This window comes from Coturnix japonica, chromosome 3 (genome assembly GCF_001577835.2).
Source record: "Coturnix japonica isolate 7356 chromosome 3, Coturnix japonica 2.1, whole genome shotgun sequence".
Lineage (NCBI taxonomy): Eukaryota > Metazoa > Chordata > Aves > Galliformes > Phasianidae > Coturnix > Coturnix japonica.
Window position 1 is genome coordinate 58,910,896 of NC_029518.1, and position 19,497 is coordinate 58,930,392.

At 37.2% G+C, this 19,497-nt stretch overlaps 1 protein-coding gene across 5 annotated transcripts in view; it reads left to right on the forward strand.

Annotated features, from left to right (window-relative positions):
- The window catches only part of HS3ST5 (heparan sulfate-glucosamine 3-sulfotransferase 5), a 182,608-nt gene extending 163,444 nt beyond the window's left edge, over positions 1–19,164 (forward strand). For all 5 annotated transcript variants that reach the window (XM_015858784.2, XM_015858786.2, XM_015858782.2 and 2 more), the window contains 2 exons: positions 10,959–11,097; positions 15,390–19,164. In XM_015858784.2, coding sequence (XP_015714270.1) covers positions 10,991–11,097; positions 15,390–16,320 — 1,038 coding nt within the window. In that variant the 5' untranslated portion in view covers positions 10,959–10,990 and the 3' untranslated portion in view covers positions 16,321–19,164. The remainder of the gene's footprint in view (positions 1–10,958; positions 11,098–15,389) is intronic.
- Positions 19,165–19,497: the final 333 nt, after the last annotated feature.

The window sequence follows — 19,497 nt, forward strand, 5'->3', positions numbered from 1 at the left end:
AACCATAAAAATCTAAAAATTACTTTCAAATAAGATTTGCTTCAAAATTATTTTTGCAATCACAGTACCAAGCCTGTGAAATCATGTTTTGAAAAGATGAGGTGTCAAGGAAGTTATTTTTAACTATTTGCATGTTAGCACTTTGTTATTTGAGCTCATGCATAGCACGATTCAGTTACACATACAGACATTTAGAGTCTGCTGTGGATCTTGTGGGTTTGGTGATTTCCCTTTCAATGAAATCATTTTTTTTTTCTCCAAGATTGTCTTGGAGATTTATTTATTTATTTATTTATTTATTTCAGTCTGCCTGGAAACAGAGAGCAGTTTCTTGTGCTTTCCTGAGAGAAACCATCTGCTTCCTACTTTGTGTACACATAGTCAGGGCACAGCACACTTCTCAACTATGCAACAGGTTTCAACCAGATGAATGGCTGCAACAGCACCTGCAGCTCTTGCTGCTGTGCATTGCAAGCAAATGGTCTGACTGTAGCAATAACTGAAATCATGAGGAATTTCCAAACAGCTTCCCAACAGTCATCAAAGGCACACAGAGAAACCACCCAGCACCATGAGGGTGCATTTGCAGATTTGTTGGCCTTGTTAGGTGGAAGAGAACAAGGATGGCTGCTATCAGCAAGCCACAGAAGCAGATTCAGGACAGCTGCACATCAGTGATGCACTGCACTGATGCAGAGCTTGTCCTAAGGTGAGGAATGAAATCCTTCCAACCTTCAGTGTCTGCCCTACCTAGGCCTGAGAGCCTACCAAGTGTTATTTGAATATTGTTTACTTCATTAATTTCTGCCTACCATCAACTGAATAAATTATTCATCTGTAAATTTATAAATTATTCTACCAGCTCTATTGACAATTGAATAATATTGACCAAATAAATTATTAACTCTTTCCCCACCAATAGGCAAATAAATTATTTTTGCATATACTTTTTTCATCATTAGACCAACTCTTCCATCTGTTGAGACATTTTTAGGATGTCTGCAAAAGTTATAAGTAGAATCCATATTTTCAGAGGGAAACAGAGTTAGTTTAGCTTTCTTGTATACTTATTAACCAGTTGCTTTTGAATTCAGGTTTATATGTGGATGTGTTTTTGTACATTTCAAAGCCAATTAAACAAAATATTGAGACATTTTACAGTTAATTCTCAGCCAACCATCATTTTTGGAATTGTACAGAGTACTTAACAGCTTTCTACATTTGTGTGAAATAGTCAGTGTAGAGGCTGCAACCAGGCCATGATCTCAAAAGAATATAGGTTTTGTAAATAAGTGTCAGGGACCAATACAGCCACACCAGACAGAGATCTTGAGCAATGGCCACTTCAGATGTGGCACAGGCCAATGTTTATTTTAAGCTCCTGGATAAATCATCAGAACTTAAAATCCTGCCAAATCCATTGCTTCTCTTTCACTCATTCATAGCTAACTTATGTGGCATGCAAATGATGGCCCTTGACTGTGGCATTCTCTCTAGCATATCTTACCATGCAAGTATAATTTGTCAGCATCTAAAAATGTGGATAGTCCGTGTGATACCTGATGTTATGCTGGTCAGGAAAAAAATAAATAAATAGATAGATAGATAGATAGATAGATAGATAGATAGATAGATAGATAGATAGATAGATAGATAGACAAACAAACATCTCTCTGAGAAAGTGATGCTAAAAGTCAGAAGCACTCACAGAGAAAGAATTAGATTCTCCCTGTTCCATGGAGTGGATAGTTAGATAAAGTCTAACAGGCTAATTCTACGGCTTCACTGTGAAATCTGGATAAGAGAAGTGAAAATACACGAAAGTTACTCTATAAGAAATGGACAGAGAATTTTTTTCATGTTAGTAAAGGAGCAGCCTTTATGTTTTGGTTGTCTTTCTATGTATATTTATACGTATATATTTAAAGCCATGGAGTTGACATATTTGCCAACCCCAAGACAGCAGTTACTTCTGCAGCTCACACTGCCCATCAGGAGGAAGATGAATGATCTGTGTGTGGAAAGCAGAACTGCTCAGTGAGCAGAGAGCTTGTTTATAAGGAGCTCTCCAGCACCAAGCAGCTCCGTAACACCTGGTTGCACAGATATGAGCTGTCTCTCCTTTTCCCCTTTCTTCTCTTCCCAGACGGAGGCTGTGAGCTGTCACTCGGGCAGTGTAGCTCTGTATTATTGGCCTTTAAAACACATGCACAGTAGAAAATCACAGCTCTTTCATTTTCTGAGAAAACTGTTAATAGGTCTCTCTTTCTCACAGAGGTGTTATAACAAGTCCCTGGTTAAACTGACATTGATATTTTCACTTGGATTTCCTCATTAAAATAAGTGGCACTACTTAGAGAAGTGTTATGTTCAAGACTTACAGGGGAAGAAGCACTTTGATTTTACATTTTGAAAATTAACCTAATGGCCTTTGGGTTCAATTACTTAAAATTCTGTTCCCCTAAAAGAAATCCCATGGAATTACAAGACATAGAAATATACCAAAATGTATGGAGAGAAAAGGGAAAGGTAATAAAAGTATGATCACAGGGTGTATTCAGAGAGACAAAGCTGTAGGAATGCTATCTGCAGCACTGTTTAGAAATGAAAGAACAGGACCACAAGGAAACAAAATTACATTCAGTTGTCCTGTGGTATTTTGCAGTAACATCTCACTGCGCCTGGACATTTGTATCACTCGTAGAAAAAAAGGACTTTTCTCACTGCTGATTTCTTCAGTTTAGCAACCAGAGCAAGACACTGATGTGCAGGCAATAGGTATTACCCACTGCACATAGCATAGGGATTGGCAACACTGTAGCTAAAGCCAATGCATCTATCCATGGAACGCACGGACAAAGATTTGGCTGCAAAGAAATGCATAAATTATTTTTGATAACATGTTCCTATAGACACACATGCATGTGTATATGTATTACCTCATACACTGGAATTTTTATTTTATTTTTTTTCACTGGGGAGTAAATCCATGGGGAAAATCTACTTAGGTGGTATTTTTTTTTACTGAAAATGCAATGTACCAGCAAAATATATTTGCAGCTTGAATAAGTTTTTGCTGTTAGTTTCCCCATCAATGCTTTTCACTCCTTGTAATGTTTTACATGCAATTCAGTTTTGCGTTTTTAAAGGAAAATCACACAAAATGTTGCTGAGGGGAGCTGCAGGAAGCCATCTGGATTTTGCTACTCTAATACCTAAGAGGAGAGTTAGTTAAAATTGTCTACCAGTCTGCAGTTAATGAGAGAATCTCCAAAGAGTTTTTCACATGTTTAATTTCAGATACAAAATTATTTGGGAAATGGCAATTTTTCCAGTATGGTGGGGGAAAAAAAAAAAAAAAAAAAAAAAAGTGTAATAGACTACAAGTGCAACTCAAAGTAGTGGAAAAGAACTTTTTAAGGTTATAAGTGTATGAAAAGCTGTAATTTTATTCTACCCTGTGTCATACTAAGCAATACAACTCCGCCTTTTTTACATCCCATTCATGGCACTAACACTGTTCATGACAAATGTGGTATTCTAAAGGAAGGCCAGAAATTAGCTCTGGATATCTTCTTAACATTCTGAGGACTCATAATATTATTCTGCTCTTTCCCGGATGGAATTAAAAACAAACAAACAAACAAAAAAGAAAACAGTGACAACAACAAAAAACAGTTTACTGTTATTTTAACAGTGCTATTGGCCTCCTTTTATGATTTCTTTCTCAACTTTTGCAGTCATTACTCCTCTGTCTTCCACTTTACTGTCTTTTGCTCCTCAAACCTCGTTTTTTGCCTTTGATGGCTGTTTTCAGTTTCAGCTGCCATAATGCCAGCTGGAGGAGATGAGGATGGTATTCTCTTACGAGGAGTGTAAAATTAGTATCTATTATAAGATTTCCACAGTCAGCGATACAGTTCCACAGGTTTCCTAACTCACTGTCATCGGCTACAACATTCCTGAGAAACGAAGCAGAAAAGAAAGGTTATCATTTCAGAAGAAAAAGAGGAGAGTTGCTGAGGAAATGCCATTAATTTGAAGAAAAGGGTTAACCCTATCAGATTAATCTTGTACTCCATGAAGAGCAGTGCCGGGTAATATAGCCAGGAAGCTGGCAAGGAGACAGGCACATGTATTTTGAACTAATGAAATCCTATTAACATCTATGCACTTGGAAGTGTTCCTGGAGCACTGTAGCTAAGCATGGAACATGGTAGCCTAGTCATCTTTCAGCAGAATGCAACCGCCTGCCTTACCAGCTCAGATGCAATAAAGCAGTTTTCCTAAGCAGCTGTGTCTGAGACCTCAAGGGCATCAGAGCGTCTGAGATTCCTAACTACCCAGACAATCTGGCAGCAAATCTGCTTGGCAAAGGGCTGTGCAAAGGCAATAGCCAGCTTTGGAGTTGTTTCTTCCCTCCTATCACCACTTTGTTTGATGTCCTTCATTAAGACTAAAAAATGAAAATAATAAAGAAAAAAGGTCAGACTGAGAAATAAGGGAGACTAAGAGCTCTTTACAGGCTTCTGTACTGTTGTCATTTGGCACACTGTCTAGGTATAGTGAAACTACATGTAAATGAATACTGAGATACCTAGAATTAAGTGATACCATTTTCTATGGGGATCAGATATCCAGGTGTAACATGCAAGTCAACCACAAGGGGCTAGGGATACAAATCACAAATGCTATCCTTCAGTACTAATAGTGTGCTGATTTTTTCCAAAGGAGCATGTGTTTTCTTACCTAATTTATACATATAAGTAAGTGTTGATTCTGTGGATGGTCTTTCAGAGCAAAGCAGCCATTCTAGACAAAGCATATATTACCACTTCATTATACAAAGAACTGGCTTTGAGGCAGGCTTAACGGCAGTTGTAAATGTCAAAACTCTACAATAGCAGATAGGAAAAGGTATTTTTAAGTTATTGTCACAGCAGTGGCATAAGATTCTAGGAAATCTTCATGTTAGAGTTTATCTGCAACCACTACTTTTTTCTGTCATCTTTGCTGACATTTTCTGCTCTACTGTTTCAGTCAGTATAAGTTACGAGGAGAAAAGGACATGCTTAGAAGGCAGAGACATTTATGTGAATCTGTGAACTTGTTCCCTGTAGTGAAAGGCTTTCCATCTTCTCTTCCTTCAGGCCTTGAAATGTGTTCAAATGTTATTTCATCCCATCTCACTCAGTAGTACTTATGCTAGAGAGAAAAGAAAAAAAGAAAAAAAGGGGATAAATTCTACCAGTTCTTAGGCTATTCAGTGATTGTAGGAATGAAAAATCCTTTCTCTAATAAAAAGTCACGTTCTGCTTTATCGTGATTTTTGCATCTTTTTAATATTCTCCACATAATGGATTACCCCTCTTGTAATTAACCTGTGTGAGAAGGTACTGGGGAAAAAATGCAGAGGATGTGTATCTTATCCTTACTACTTGACACTTTTTAAAAGCAAACTAGCACATGGGAAAGGAGGAGATGGAGGAAACTACAGGAGGATCAGGATTAAGATGCTTTTCTTGCCGTAGTATGAAGATCATGAGCTGAAGAGCTGAAGCACACATTTTCAGGGATAAATTCCCTCCTTTCCCAACCACCTTGTTTTCCATTCACAGATGAAGTCTAAGTGATTGATTTATGTGAGTTTTACTCACAGCAAGAAATGCAAGAAACTGTAAGACATAATGCAAAAACAAGAGAAATAGAAAAGTGCTGAGCGATGAGCTCCATGACTTGTTTTCTCAGTCACTATGTTGAATTCCACCTAAATTCAAAAATATGTATGCAATGCATGAAGACAAATATTTGTTGGTCAGCAGATGACCCCTGCTGGTGTGTAAAACAAAAATAATCTAAGCTAATTCATTGATAAATTCAATTTTTAAAAAACACAACATCCTAGTTATTATTTCTTTGGTCTTATTTGTGCATAGTTTCCTATGATTTTTTCCTATGACTTTGATTGCCACATCACTCCATCAGCACTCTCTCTCAATACTCTGTTTATCAAAGATTTAAGTATTGCTTTCTTATACTTCTCTCCATAATCAACCACACTTCATTCATTTATCAGTAGGATCTTCTATTCTTTGCTATCTGTGTCAAAAAATTTCCTTCTGATCATTTTCAAATAACATTCTGGTGTTTTTTCTGTCTCCCTGTCAGTTTATTTGGGATGAGTGAGTACAGCAACTGTTTTGGGGTTCGGCTTTTCTGGAAAACTTGTTATATTATCAAATTCAAACTTCTGTCAGTGGTGGTATCATTATCAATTATGTTATTTGTTTTTTTGTATTTTTGTTTTTCCATCTTCTCCCATTTAATTAGCCAGTGAAATAGGATTTTGACTTAGTCACAAAAATTTTAGTTCATTTAGTCAGTGATGTGGTATAGTGTCATATAAGGGCATAATTGCTTCCTTCTCACAGATATCCATCTATTTCAGTGCCACTGAGTTTCTGTCTTGGTACTTAAAAAAATTCTGAAAGTCCTGAATTTGATTTTTTGAAATAACATGGGATCTCTGCTTATTAAAATCACACTTAGGCCATAAATCTTCTTCAATCTAATTGATATCTGTTGTGATGAGACTCATTTTCCTCTCTTTCCTTTCGTTCATCTGGCTTGTCACTTCAGGTCCTTCACAGCCACCAGAGTGAATGACGCTGTTGCTTGATTATGTCAGCACGGCCTCCCCTAGCACATTCCTTTCACTTCAATACATATTTGATAAGTCTTGATAAGGCTTTTGATTTTACACATATTTTCCATCTTTAATTGGAACTTAATTTGGCTTTGACTTAACTTGACAATAAAATTAACTTGTGGAGTTCATGAAAAATTTACTCCATTTGTCCAGCACATGCAATGTTTTCCTTGACCCACCATCACCTCTCCAAGAAAAGTTAATCTGTTTTTCTGTTGGTATTATCATTATAGTTCTACATGATCTTATTCACTATGTTCTCGTGGCAATTCATTCAACAAACACCTTCTTCTCACCTGTATTCCTCCATGGTAAATGGGTTTGGATGATGAATTCATATCAGTACACTAATGAAACTTATTTATTTGACACAACTATATTAATCTAACAAAGTTAGATCAGCTGTTCATCTGCAATTCACGAAGTAGCTTACCTATTTTTTTTCTTTACATGATACTGCATACAGTTGCATTTCTAGAAATCACAAGTTCTACATTGTTTATTATGTTGTTCTTATTCATTGTAGATTACCTCTTGCGTATCCAGGAAGATACTTTCATCTTGTATTTGCATATTTAATTAGAATACTCAAGACAGGTATTTGTGATGTAAGCCCACTGGACTGCACAGCAGTATGCTGTTGTCTCCTTTGGTAGAATGTTCCACATTCAGCATCAGTTCTGCCAGATGCTTCCCCAAGCCTTTTCCTGCTGCTCAGAAGCTGGTGTGTCAGTTCAGTCATGGTCCATAACAGAGAGTAAAATTCCAAAACTAAAACCCTTATTTGCCTAAAATAACTGCTAAAATCTTGTCACCTTGGATTACATTTTATCTTGCCTTCCAGCTTCTTATTAAGTTTAAAAGTGCATATTCCCTATGGTAAACTTTGTGCAGCCTATAATGTGTCCCAAAATTTTCATTTCTTCCATCCGATGTGTTAGTCTTCAGCAACATTTCTGCCTTAGGGGCTTTCACCTTAATCGCATTCTGGTTGCACATAACCCCATGGCCTAAACAGTTCTGTCCTCTCCTCTGTCTCTACGTTTATGGTAAAATGTAGCCTTTCTGAAGCTGAAATACAATTTTTTTTTTTCTTTTCTAAATTTAGTTTTATAGAAACAACTAAAATCTGAGGAAGGTGTTATATTAGCCAGAATCTCTCAAGAATAATACTTTCTCCTTAGATGTTAAATTAGATGCTGAAAGTGATAATAAAAATTACATAAGCAAACAAATAATGTTGCCTATGCATTTCCAGTGAGTGTTCAATGCCTGTTATTTTGTCAAAAAGTTTTCAATACGTGGAAAAACACTTAAATACATACACAGTGCAAACATGATTATCTGTTTTTTTTCTCTTCTTTAACTGAATTATACTGCACACCTGAATATGGAGGGAATAAGACCTTGTGGAATCTAATTCCTAAAATAGTTTGTCTTTCATTTTGTCTTTAATTTGATTTCATTATGGCCTGATGACCTTCACAGCTTCAAGGAGACCTGCAGGCAGGAATTAACAGGAGTCTGAGGGTATGCATGAGGGAGAACACGCTGCCAACACTTTAGTTTCGTGTAGAGAGGTCTGTATATGTTTTGTGAGAAAGAAAGTTCAGAACGAATAACACTGACAAGATACTATTATTTAGAAAAAGCAGCACTGAAGGATTTTAACCTGGAAAACTATGAAAGTTTTGTATCTTTGTCATTATGATTTCTTTCCCAACCTCTTTTTTTTAATTAAATAATTAAGACAATAAACAGCAGCTGTGTATCAGCACAGAGAAACAGCATATGTGCATTTTTCTTAAATTATAAGATTCATTTAAAAAATACTAAAAAAAGATAGAATTTTATCACGTAGTTAGGGCACTAGACAGGAACATAGATATCTCAAATTGAATTCCACTTGTACTGTAGATTTTCTCTGTGACCTTAAACAAATCACTTAATCTCTCTCTATCTTTGTTCTTTATTTATTTTTAAGGTATGATACTTACTCTGTCTTAATATTTATATTGTAAATTCCTTTTATTCTGTTTTATATGATTCTTGTTGTAATAAGGATCTTACCTAAAAATTCCTACTGTAGAGCTTCATATATACATGTGAAAAGGAAGTTGTTCTGTATGTATACAGCCATGACCTGCCTATATAAAGAGTTACTATAGCTGCTAGCACACCAGGAGTGTCACAGATTCAGACAGACTCAAGGCTTCAGTGCTGCGTGGTAGAGATGATGGGGGTGGACTTACAAAGGCTTTCTCCGTAGCAGTAAAAGAAATGTGCTCGAAACTGACTATTCTACCATACTGGTGACAACCATTATGGATTGATTCATATCCATACCATTCATCTCACCTAGCACTAAAGCAGGATGGCATACTGACTTTTGGGACTGTACACTTTTGGGCTTGTGCTGGTTCTCAAACTGTACAACAGAGTCTTGTGAGAGTTTCCTGGGAGAAAAATTTAACACCATGGGCAGGGCAAAGAAACATTTGCAGGCTCTGTTTATCAATGGACAGCCATATCTGTCACACCTTTACATCCAGCAGGAGCAGGGAGGTAATCATCCCCCCCGTACGCAGCAGTGATGAGGCTGCACCTAGAGTAATGTGTTCAGTTTTGGGCCCCTCACTACAAGAAAGACATTAAGGCCCCAGAACATGTCCAGAGAAGGGCAACAAAGCTGTTGAGGGGTCTGGAGCACAAGTCTTATGAAGAATGGCTGAAGGAACTGAGATTGTTTAGTCTGGAGAATGAGGTCTCTCTCAGGAGAGACCTCATTGCACTCTACAAGTTCCTGGAGGGAGGTTGTGATGAGGAGGGTTTTGGCCTCTTTGAGAAGAGAAGGCTCCAGTGAGACCTCATTGCAGCCTTGCAGTACATGGAGGGAGCTTAAAAACAAAAAGGGGATCAACTTTTTGTTCCCCTTGTAATTGAACAAGGGGAAATGTCTTTAAACTAAAAGAGGATAGATTTAGGCTGGTTGTCAGGAAGAAACTCTATTCAGAGGGTAGTGAGACCCTGGCACAATCTGCCAAGAGAAGCTGTGGTGCTCCGTCCCTGGAGGTGCTCAGACCCAGGTTGAATAGGGCTCTGGACAGCCTGAGATGGGGGGTGGCAGCCCTGACCATGGTAGAGTGTTGGGACGATAGTGGGCTTAGGGATAGAAGAGAAAATAGAAATTAAGTGGGGAATAATGTCAGCTACTCTAATGTGGAAAGATCAGTGCTGGGAAGGAAAGACTGGTGAGCTGCATATCTACCCTGGCTCACCATCTGAACTCTTCCTCACAACTCAAAAATTCATGTATTTTATTTATAAAAGGAATATCCATCCTTTTTCAGGAAGGAGGCTGACTGCAGCTTCATACTGGGGTTTTTCTCTGCTGTAACAAGCACCTGGAAAGTCCTTAGTGTAAGCACTGCTCTGCAACAGTCAAAATATCAGTGTGTTAACAGGATTATTTTCATCAAAAATTCAAAACATATCACTCTATGAGGTAATATGAAGAAAATTCACTCTCTCAAGCAAACCAAATGGATTTAGTGGTCTCTGGCATGTATTATAAAAGGAAACATAAGTCCATCCTTGTTGCTGAAATCTGGAGGTGAATATGGGTATGCTCAGCACAGATTTGCATCAGGCTTTGAAATAAAAGCCAATGCTGGTGTCAGTCAGATGCAATGTTCAAGGAATGCTCCACAGAACAACCTAAACTGACACACAAAGAGACCTGACAAGACACATCACACATTTACATTTGTACTACTCTTAAAAAAATGTCCTTGTGTCCATCCTAGCTGCATACTTCATAGATCTGCCACCAGAAGATTTCTGGCACAGATCAGGAAATAAACTTATTTCTGTTCAGCTTACTCTCTAATAATATAAAAGAAACACGGTAAGCAGGTCACAGACACTGTGGATACAAGACCTGCAAGCCCAGTGACTGATGTTATTACAAGTCTACAAAGCCAAACCCTGCATTGTAGCTTTTAGACATCCCTGATTTATGGAGCAGAACCATTACTTTCAGAATTATCTCTCTCTAGCCCAGATACACTGCCTGGTGTTGCCATGTGGGAAAAAGAGTAGTAAACAAAGTTTTAACTACTAATTTTATAGTTTGAAAAGATTTTTGGCAATGTGACTCAGTCATTTGCAACTGATGGAAGACCTGTTACTAAACATTACACTGCATATTTCTTACTGATGAGAGCTTTATGTGTTCTTCTCTCTGCAGACTGAAGAAGTCCTGAAGATTGATGGAGGGCCATGCTATTCAAACAGCAGGTGTTGCTGAGACAGAAGCTCTTTGTGCTAGGCAGCCTTGCTATTGGAAGTCTCCTATATCTAGTTGCCAGAGTTGGGAGCTTGGATAGGTAAGTTGTTCACTAGCCACTCTCTTAATTGCAAATGAACTCAGATTGCATGAGCTTTTCTTTAGGGAATCTATTTCTTTTTTTATTTTTTAGCTTCTATTCATGTATAGAAAGACCAACCACTCTACAACTGATTTTCATTATTCTTTCCTTCCCTCTGTAGAATAGGAATAGGAAAACAAAGTTGCAGGTCATCCCTGTCAAAGCATTTCTGTCTGTCTATTTGCATTCTAAGCACATTGTCACTTATTTTCAGAGAAGAAATAAAACAAAATCCTGTAAAAATATCATTAGTGTAGCTCATTTTTTTTGTCTCTGCACATCTGTGTGTTGACCTCTACTTTCAGCAAAACAGTTTTGATATATTTATACATCATACTTCTAAATTTATGAGCAAGCAATTAATGTGCTACAGTGGCAGTTAAAATTAAGTATGAGTCTGCAGAGTAGCTCGTCAAGTTTTAAATACTATTTCATTTGAAAGATTGCTGCAGGGCTTGAAAATTTTTTAGCTACATTAATTAGCCAGTATTTTCTGGAGTTGAAAGTGCCAAATAAAAAGGTTGCTTCTGCAAGTGATTAGCCAGTATTTTCTGGAGTTGAAAGTGCCAAATAAAAAGGTTGCTTCTGCAAGTGATTTCCTGGGAAGCAGTAGAAAATCTGGGAGAGGAAATCAAAAAGTATTTGGTACTTTTGATCAGGTTAATTTTTGACTGGTTACTGACAGTGTGACAGTGGTGCTACTCACAGTGTCCATTCTCTTTCTGCCACCTTCACAGTGGTCCAAGATTGCTCTGATAGGCTCTGTACAAAGATAGGGTAGAAAAGACTGTTTTGAAAGAATGAATGAAGACTTCAGGATTTCCAGAAACTGGTAAATAGCTTTTGTGCACTGATGTTGCTTTAGTGATCTTCTTTTAAATGATGAAAAATATTAGTTGAGTTCAGAACTATAACACTACAATATCTGGCATCCACTGTACTCCATCTCAGGTCAATAGCTGCCTTCTTCAGTTGTATAACCCAGTTTCAGAAGAAGAGAGAGACCATGTTGTCAACTAGGACTAAATGGATTGCTAATTAGGCCCCAAGATTTTTAGTTTTCTTCCCCTGGTGGTAGAAATATCTCTAATGCTTCAGAGGTGGAAACTTCACTGTGACTACAGAGATTCTGGAAATGGACACAGAATTCCGTATTAGTTTCTGAAATGGCATGTTTTATACAGGGAGGCATAAAATCTAATTAACCTTATGCTATTATCTATGCTTGCACATCTTCAGAATTTACTGATGGCCATAAAATTATCTTGCCACAATATTTGACTCATTGACCTCCTGAGGCACTGAATTCCACCATTTTCATATACATAATGTTGCCACTGGAAGTAAAACCCTGTTTCATTTTCTTCCATTACTCAAAGTGTAAAATACCATGCTGCCAAAAAGAAACCCTTTATTTGGACTCATTATGAAAAAAGAGAGAAAGAATGCTTAGAAAGCATAAGACAGATGAACAGACCAGAAATATTCTGCTACACTATAACCCAAGCTAAACTTGAACAAGAGATCTGGGCATTTCTCATTGCAGGGGTTGTTTCAGGAATTATTTGAGTTCCCTTAGGAAATTAACAATAGCTTACCTGATTCACTGAGTCATAAAGTCTTATAAGCTAAGTACCTCCCTACAGAGAAGGTCCCGGTCTTTCAGATCACAAATGAACAGAGCTACTTCACAAAGGTTTGTCCTTAACAATTCTGAGGAAATCTGTGTGTGTCTTCAAAATGTTTAACTTTCTCATTGGAATTACAGGGAGTCTCCATACCCAATTTTGATGTTTTGAACTCCTGGAACCAGGCTTGTAGCATTTTATCACTGTGACATCTGCTTTGGAAGCAAATTAGCAACCATTCTGGATCAGCAGAGAAACTGCATGCAGCATCACTACTTGTTAAGATTGCCCAGCTGTCTTTTAGCTGTTTAGCTACTTGTCAGAAATATATATTTCTGAGATGAACTGCTCTACACTGGATTTTCTCAAGAAGAAGACTCAGAAAAGCAAAAATATTAATGTAGTAAACAGCTGCATATTAGGATTCAGCTACCAAGATGTGACATCCTGATTAGTCTTGAGACAGTCATGATCTTTTATAGGACATTTGTATTGTTTGGAGAGGAGAAGTAATAGGAAATTGTAATGGAATGTAAAGTGTTGAGGAAGGACTTTTAAAAACATTCAGTCTTTCTCTCAGGCTAGAGGATATCTTGAATATTTGTTTACTTTTAAAGGAAACAACCCTGTTTGACAAGCTGTTGTGTTATACTGAAGGCAGTGCTATCTTTTTGAGGAAAAGAGATAAAATTAGTTGAGATGTGTCTGGAACTGCTGTTGTGGAACATTTTTGCTTGAAAACAAATCACAAATACACAGAAGGAGATGGAACAGCAGAACAGAGAGAGGGATTGCAGCTTCTGTTTTTTGCTAGTAACTTTTACCTCCTTACTGCAGAATGACTCTTAGCAGTCCCACCATAGCCTAAACTGTGCCACTGTCAAGTTAAAATACTGTTTTCAGACATTTTGTTTGTTGTGTTGGTTGGTTTGGTTTCGTTCTCTTTTTACTGCCAAGTTTGAGTCAGCGTTGCAATAATACAGTTTTTGTGACCAAATCAGGATCTTACTTTGTAGACAGCAAAAAACAAGGAGAAAAGAGTGGAAACTTAAAAAAAGAAATGACAACAGGAACTCACTTCTCCTAACACTTTGTCATTAGTGTGCAGGACTTAGATAAAGCTCATGTGAACCCAGCAAACTCACCTGGAATGTTTCTTCAGATCTGTCTGGGCAGAGTATATCTCAGCATTGAGATAGTGAAGGAAACAGTTATTGGGTCAGCTGGGAGCTAACCTTTTTACTTTGTCCCAGCCATTCATTGTCCTAGCATCAGTGTCAAATTAGAGACTCCAACAGGCAGTGATGGATGGAAGAGCCAAAAAGAAAATAAATGATTCTGTCCTGAAAGCAGGGCTTGAATAATATACAGTAAATGAATGAAGGCCACATACTGAGGAAACAGAATAAATACTGAATACCTAAACAGCTATTAATGAGCACTGCCCATCTGGTATACCGGCTGAGGCAGGGGGTCCTGTGAAAAATAATAGCATGTGGTCATGTAATTTAAAAACAGTATCGTAATATATATGCACAGCAAGCTCATATTAAAATTGCCTAGGCAACCTTTGTTCTTACATATCTTAAATTTTTGAGATCATGGCTCTACAAATTAATTGACATTTTTTTTCTGTTGGACTTTGGAAACTCTCTCTACATACCTGTTTCATCTTCAGTGTAACACTGGCTTGCTTAATGACCAAAGCACTGTTTGGCAGTGAAAGTGCCAGCTTATTCAAGGCTTTGTTGTTGCAAAATTTAAATGCTTCTCTTAGTGAATCACTTCTTACATTTGTTGACATGATATATGAGAAGGAAGAATTAGAATAGTAGAAAATATGTGATATAATTGAAGGTAAATACAAAAGAGTAATGCAAACATCATGCAGGAGCAATAGAGAAAATAGAGTAAAACACAAAGAGAGGTTCAGTGAGAAGAAGCACAAGTGATGATAAGAAAACACTATCTGTAATGATTCAATAAATGTATTTTTGAAAACCTGTCTTCTTTCTGTGCCTCTGCTGATCATGTCTGTTTCAGAATCCTGGTCTTTCTGATTATGTCCCAGGAATAATACTGGGTATACTACATACAGGATTGAAAATATTGAGGGGTGATGCCTTGAAAGATATTTTTGATCCCCTTTGCTCCTTTTCACTAAAAGAGATAACCCTGGATCAACAGTTACTTAAGTCAACAACACAATGGGAAGTAACAGGAAATAACTCAGGCTAGAATAGATCAATTTTTGGAAAAATAGGACTTAGATGAACTAGATTTTCAGATCAAAATGGCCAAATAAAACTCGTCTTAGAATGCTTTAAAAGCTGCTGAAGCAATCTCAAACCAATCAGTAATGTGAGAAGCGAGGTAAGGTTCAAGAAGCTCAAAGAACAGTAATAAGCATTCCTTTGAGCAGAACAGTAGAAGAAGCAGGGACTCAACCAGAACACAGTGAAATAACAGAATAAATTAACAAACTGTTTACACTAATTACTAATCTCCGACAGAATAAAATACAAGTTGAAAGACACCACATTGCAAAAGGTTTCTGTGAGCACTGTGATCTTACCTTAAGAGCTGCCCTCTGTTTACAAATATCTTTTCCATTGATTGCAGACTGCAGCCCCTCTGCCCCATCGATGGTCGATTTGGACCCCGCAGCCAGGATGAAATCCCGCTGCGAGCTCTGCAGTTCAAGCGAGGGCTACTCCATGAGTTCCGTAAGGGCAATGCCACAAAGGAGCAAATACGACTGCACAATCTGGTTCAGCAGCTTCCCAAGGCCATCATCATTGGAGTGAGGAAAGGAGGCACACGTGCACTGTTAGAGATGCTGAATCTTCACCCTGCAGTGGTCAAAGCTTCTCAAGAGATTCATTTCTTTGACAATGATGAGAACTATGCCAAGGGGATTGAGTGGTACCGGAAAAAAATGCCTTTTTCTTACCCTCATCAAATAACAATTGAGAAAAGCCCTGCATATTTTATCACTGAGGAAGTACCCGAAAGGATTTACAAAATGAACTCGTCTATCAAATTATTGATCATTGTCAGGGAACCCACCACAAGAGCTATTTCTGATTACACTCAGGTGCTGGAAGGCAAGGAAAGAAAGAACAAAACTTACTACAAATTTGAAAAGCTGGCTATTGATCCTAATACCTGTGAAGTGAACACTAAGTATAAGGCAGTGAGAACCAGCATCTACACAAAACACCTGGAAAGATGGTTAAAATATTTCCCAATTGAGCAGTTTCATATCGTAGATGGAGACCGGCTCATCACAGAACCACTGCCGGAACTCCAGATGGTCGAGAAGTTCCTAAATCTTCCTCCGAGGATAAGTCAGTACAATTTATACTTCAATGCCACCAGAGGGTTTTATTGCTTGCGATTTAACATTGTCTTTAATAAGTGCCTGGCAGGTAGCAAGGGACGCATTCATCCAGAGGTGGACACCTCTGTCATTACCAAATTGCGCAAGTTCTTTCATCCTTTTAATCAAAAATTTTACCAGATCACTGGGAGGACATTTAACTGGCCCTGACCTAAACTTCATGCAACATTTTCAGATGCATCTGAGACATGCAGTAATGTCTCTACTAAAATATGCACTTTTGACATAGTATCAAAGTAATGTTTTTCATGCATACGTGTACATATGCAGTGTGTGACCAAATATACAGTGGGATCAATTTTTTCTACAGAATAGTAACTAACATTAATTTACCGTCAGCATAGTTGCATCTTCTAAGCTATACTAATAAAGGACAAAGAGGTACTTAGGGAAATAAAGTCCAACACCATTAAAAGGGTCAGTGTTCCTCTTGCTTGAAGTGTTTATGTGACATACTTATTGATCTAAGCAGAATTTTAGTTTATGTCATACAAATTCATGTCAAAAGTCTGTGAAGCTGTAAGAAAGCATAATATTCAGGCTATATTTGGTATGTGTATTGCTGAAGGAATACTGACACTTTAAATACCATGCTGAATTTTTACAATGAGAGTGGATAGTACTATTTTCTTATTATTTGAAATTAATATCTCATTAAACTACATTGGTTTGGAGTTCCTGTGGTGAGTTTGCACTATTGTTTTATTGTATGGACCATAGTGTCACTTGTAGCATGTCAATCATGTGTCAAAAAAAAAGTCAAACAACTTTTTCTTCTATGATTGAGTGTTGACAAAGACAAACATCATGTACATAGTGTACAATGTTTGTAAATACTGGTTTCACACTAAGTAATTCTATTTTGTAAACTGAATATGGCTATTTAATTTATTGTGAAAATTAAATTTATTGTGGTATTTAAAAATGGAATGGATTAAAATTACCTATATGCACAACCGTTATTCACCTTTCTTTGATGTATATCAGTGCAGTTACTTAAACTGGACAAACCATGTTCATGTTTGTGCAAGAGCTGCGTGTGGAAACTTGGTTTCTGAACAGCTGTGATAACTGGTATATGAGGTGAAGATGAGTTTATTAAAAAACTCAACCATATGGGGATATGGTGTTATATACAGCTCAAAGAACATCACTGCTGTTCTGTTACAGCACTTTGCAATAATTAATTCAATTTCAATAACCCATGAGGCTAAAGAACGACTCTAAAAGATTACTGTAACCAAGTATATCAGAAAAGCAGAGCAGCCATTAAAACCAAAACAACAGACAGAAAAAGTAGATTAGAAGAGCTACAGAGATTTCATCATAGGAAGCCAGTAATGTTTCAGAAGTCAGGGAAAACTGTATAACTGTTTTGATACCTCTGCTTTTATCTGATAACACATGCTTCTGCTCAGAAATAACCACACTGTTGTTAGCATTTGCATAAACAGGTAGCTCAGCTTGTGTTTCTATTCTTGTCAGTAAGTGACAAGAAATTAGTACAGAAAGTGAGTGTTTTAGTGCTTTATACATTGTATGACCCTTAAGGATTAATATGAAAAACAGTAGGAATATTTGGAAAATACATTTTAAATTAAGAAGGAAAAAAGAGAAAAAGAAAACTGGCCTCTACAGATTGATAGGGATATGGGTTATGGAAGGTATCCAGAATATCTGCAAATTCTGAGCTACAATAGCAGAGTAGTTAGTAATACAGATTATAATAAGATCAAGTTTTCCCTGTGGGCTGTTTAACTGGCTCAGCGATTTGGAAGCATCAGTTTTCTAAATAAGTGATTTTTAAATCTCTAGTGAGAGATTGCTACTTGTCTTGCTGTTTTTTTAATCGTATGTGCTAGCACAGTGAGCAACGTGCCCTTTCTTCATGCTAATTCAGAGTCTTGCCAACACAACACAGTAGAGCATATGTGGAATTTTCCTGAGAAGCTACAGTACTACACACTGATTTCCTGCACAACAGCCGTTTATCATGCCCACATCCATACGTAGAGACTGAGGCATTTAACTCACCTAATAGCACTCAAAGAGAAGACTTTACCTATTTTAAAATTTGCACAATCTTCAGTTGACCAGTCAGGTACCAGATGGCTTTTGTGATACTTATTGGCTTAAGGTAGTCTTGTCTACAAGCTCCAAAAAAGGGTTGAGACATATTTTCAATGAAAGGGATAAGTTAGGCCAAAGGTATTTCAGGCCTTAACATATACATCTGAAGTGAACATTTCCCTGTATTGTCTTGGAAAAAAAAATAAAAATAAAAATAAAATAAAATTTAAAAAATCACAGCAACTGGTTTAAAAGGTAAAGATTACTCATGAGAGTCAGCTGGATTGATCTCCAGCTTCTCATTTGCAATCTTGGAGATACAAGAAGAAATGTAGGCGATATCCTTGGCAGATCTGGTGCAAAAAATAAAGCACAGAGAAATAGTCAGGAATAGTAGGGGAAGAAAGAGAAATCAGAGGCACTGGAATGTGTTAAGAAGCCTAAAAGTGTAGGATGCTGGTTAACTTTCACTGAGACTTCAGTGCAACGTCCTTGAGTCTTTTTGACATTCCCTGGCAAAAAGAAAATTTGAGACTCAGTTCTTCATACACCAATCCAGCGCACCACCCAAAGCATGCTTGTAGGTTAATGGGGGTTTTGCTGCAGTATTCATAACTGGTTTGAAAAGTTTTGACCTTATATTATTTGCCTCTTCAGGAACAATTTGTGAGTAACTCACTTCAGCCTCTTTGCTTTTCTTCCAAAATCCTGGGTGAATCATTTCTATTCAAACAGATCACAAGTGTTCAGTCTGAGAAGAATGCTCAGAGCTTGAGTGTATGATTGCAGTGATGCACAGTTATATGAAGCTGCAGCTGTTAACATATGTCATTCAAGTTCTCTAAATACATTGCACCATTTGTATTTTCTGTACTGTAAAATTGCAGGCTTCGTAGTTCTGATAAATGTTTGGATTAAAACTTCTAATATTTCTGTGCATTTTTATCAGATTGTCCCAGCTGCTATTTAAACTCTATAGAACAACAATTTGCAGCATAAAAGAAAATGAAAGATAAATTTAAAATTGTATTTTCAGAAATCAGTATATAGATAGTGGGAGGACTGACATTTGGAGATCAGTGATTCATTTAACATTAACCCATTATGCTGTGTTTTCTTAAGGAAAGCAGAAAAAGCAAGATGAAAATGTATTTGGTATATAATGGCATTCTTCTTTTCCTGATGACTAAGAATACAAGGGAGACAAGGTTTACAGCAAGATATTCCATGAGAGTAGCCCAGGGTCTACCTTCACCA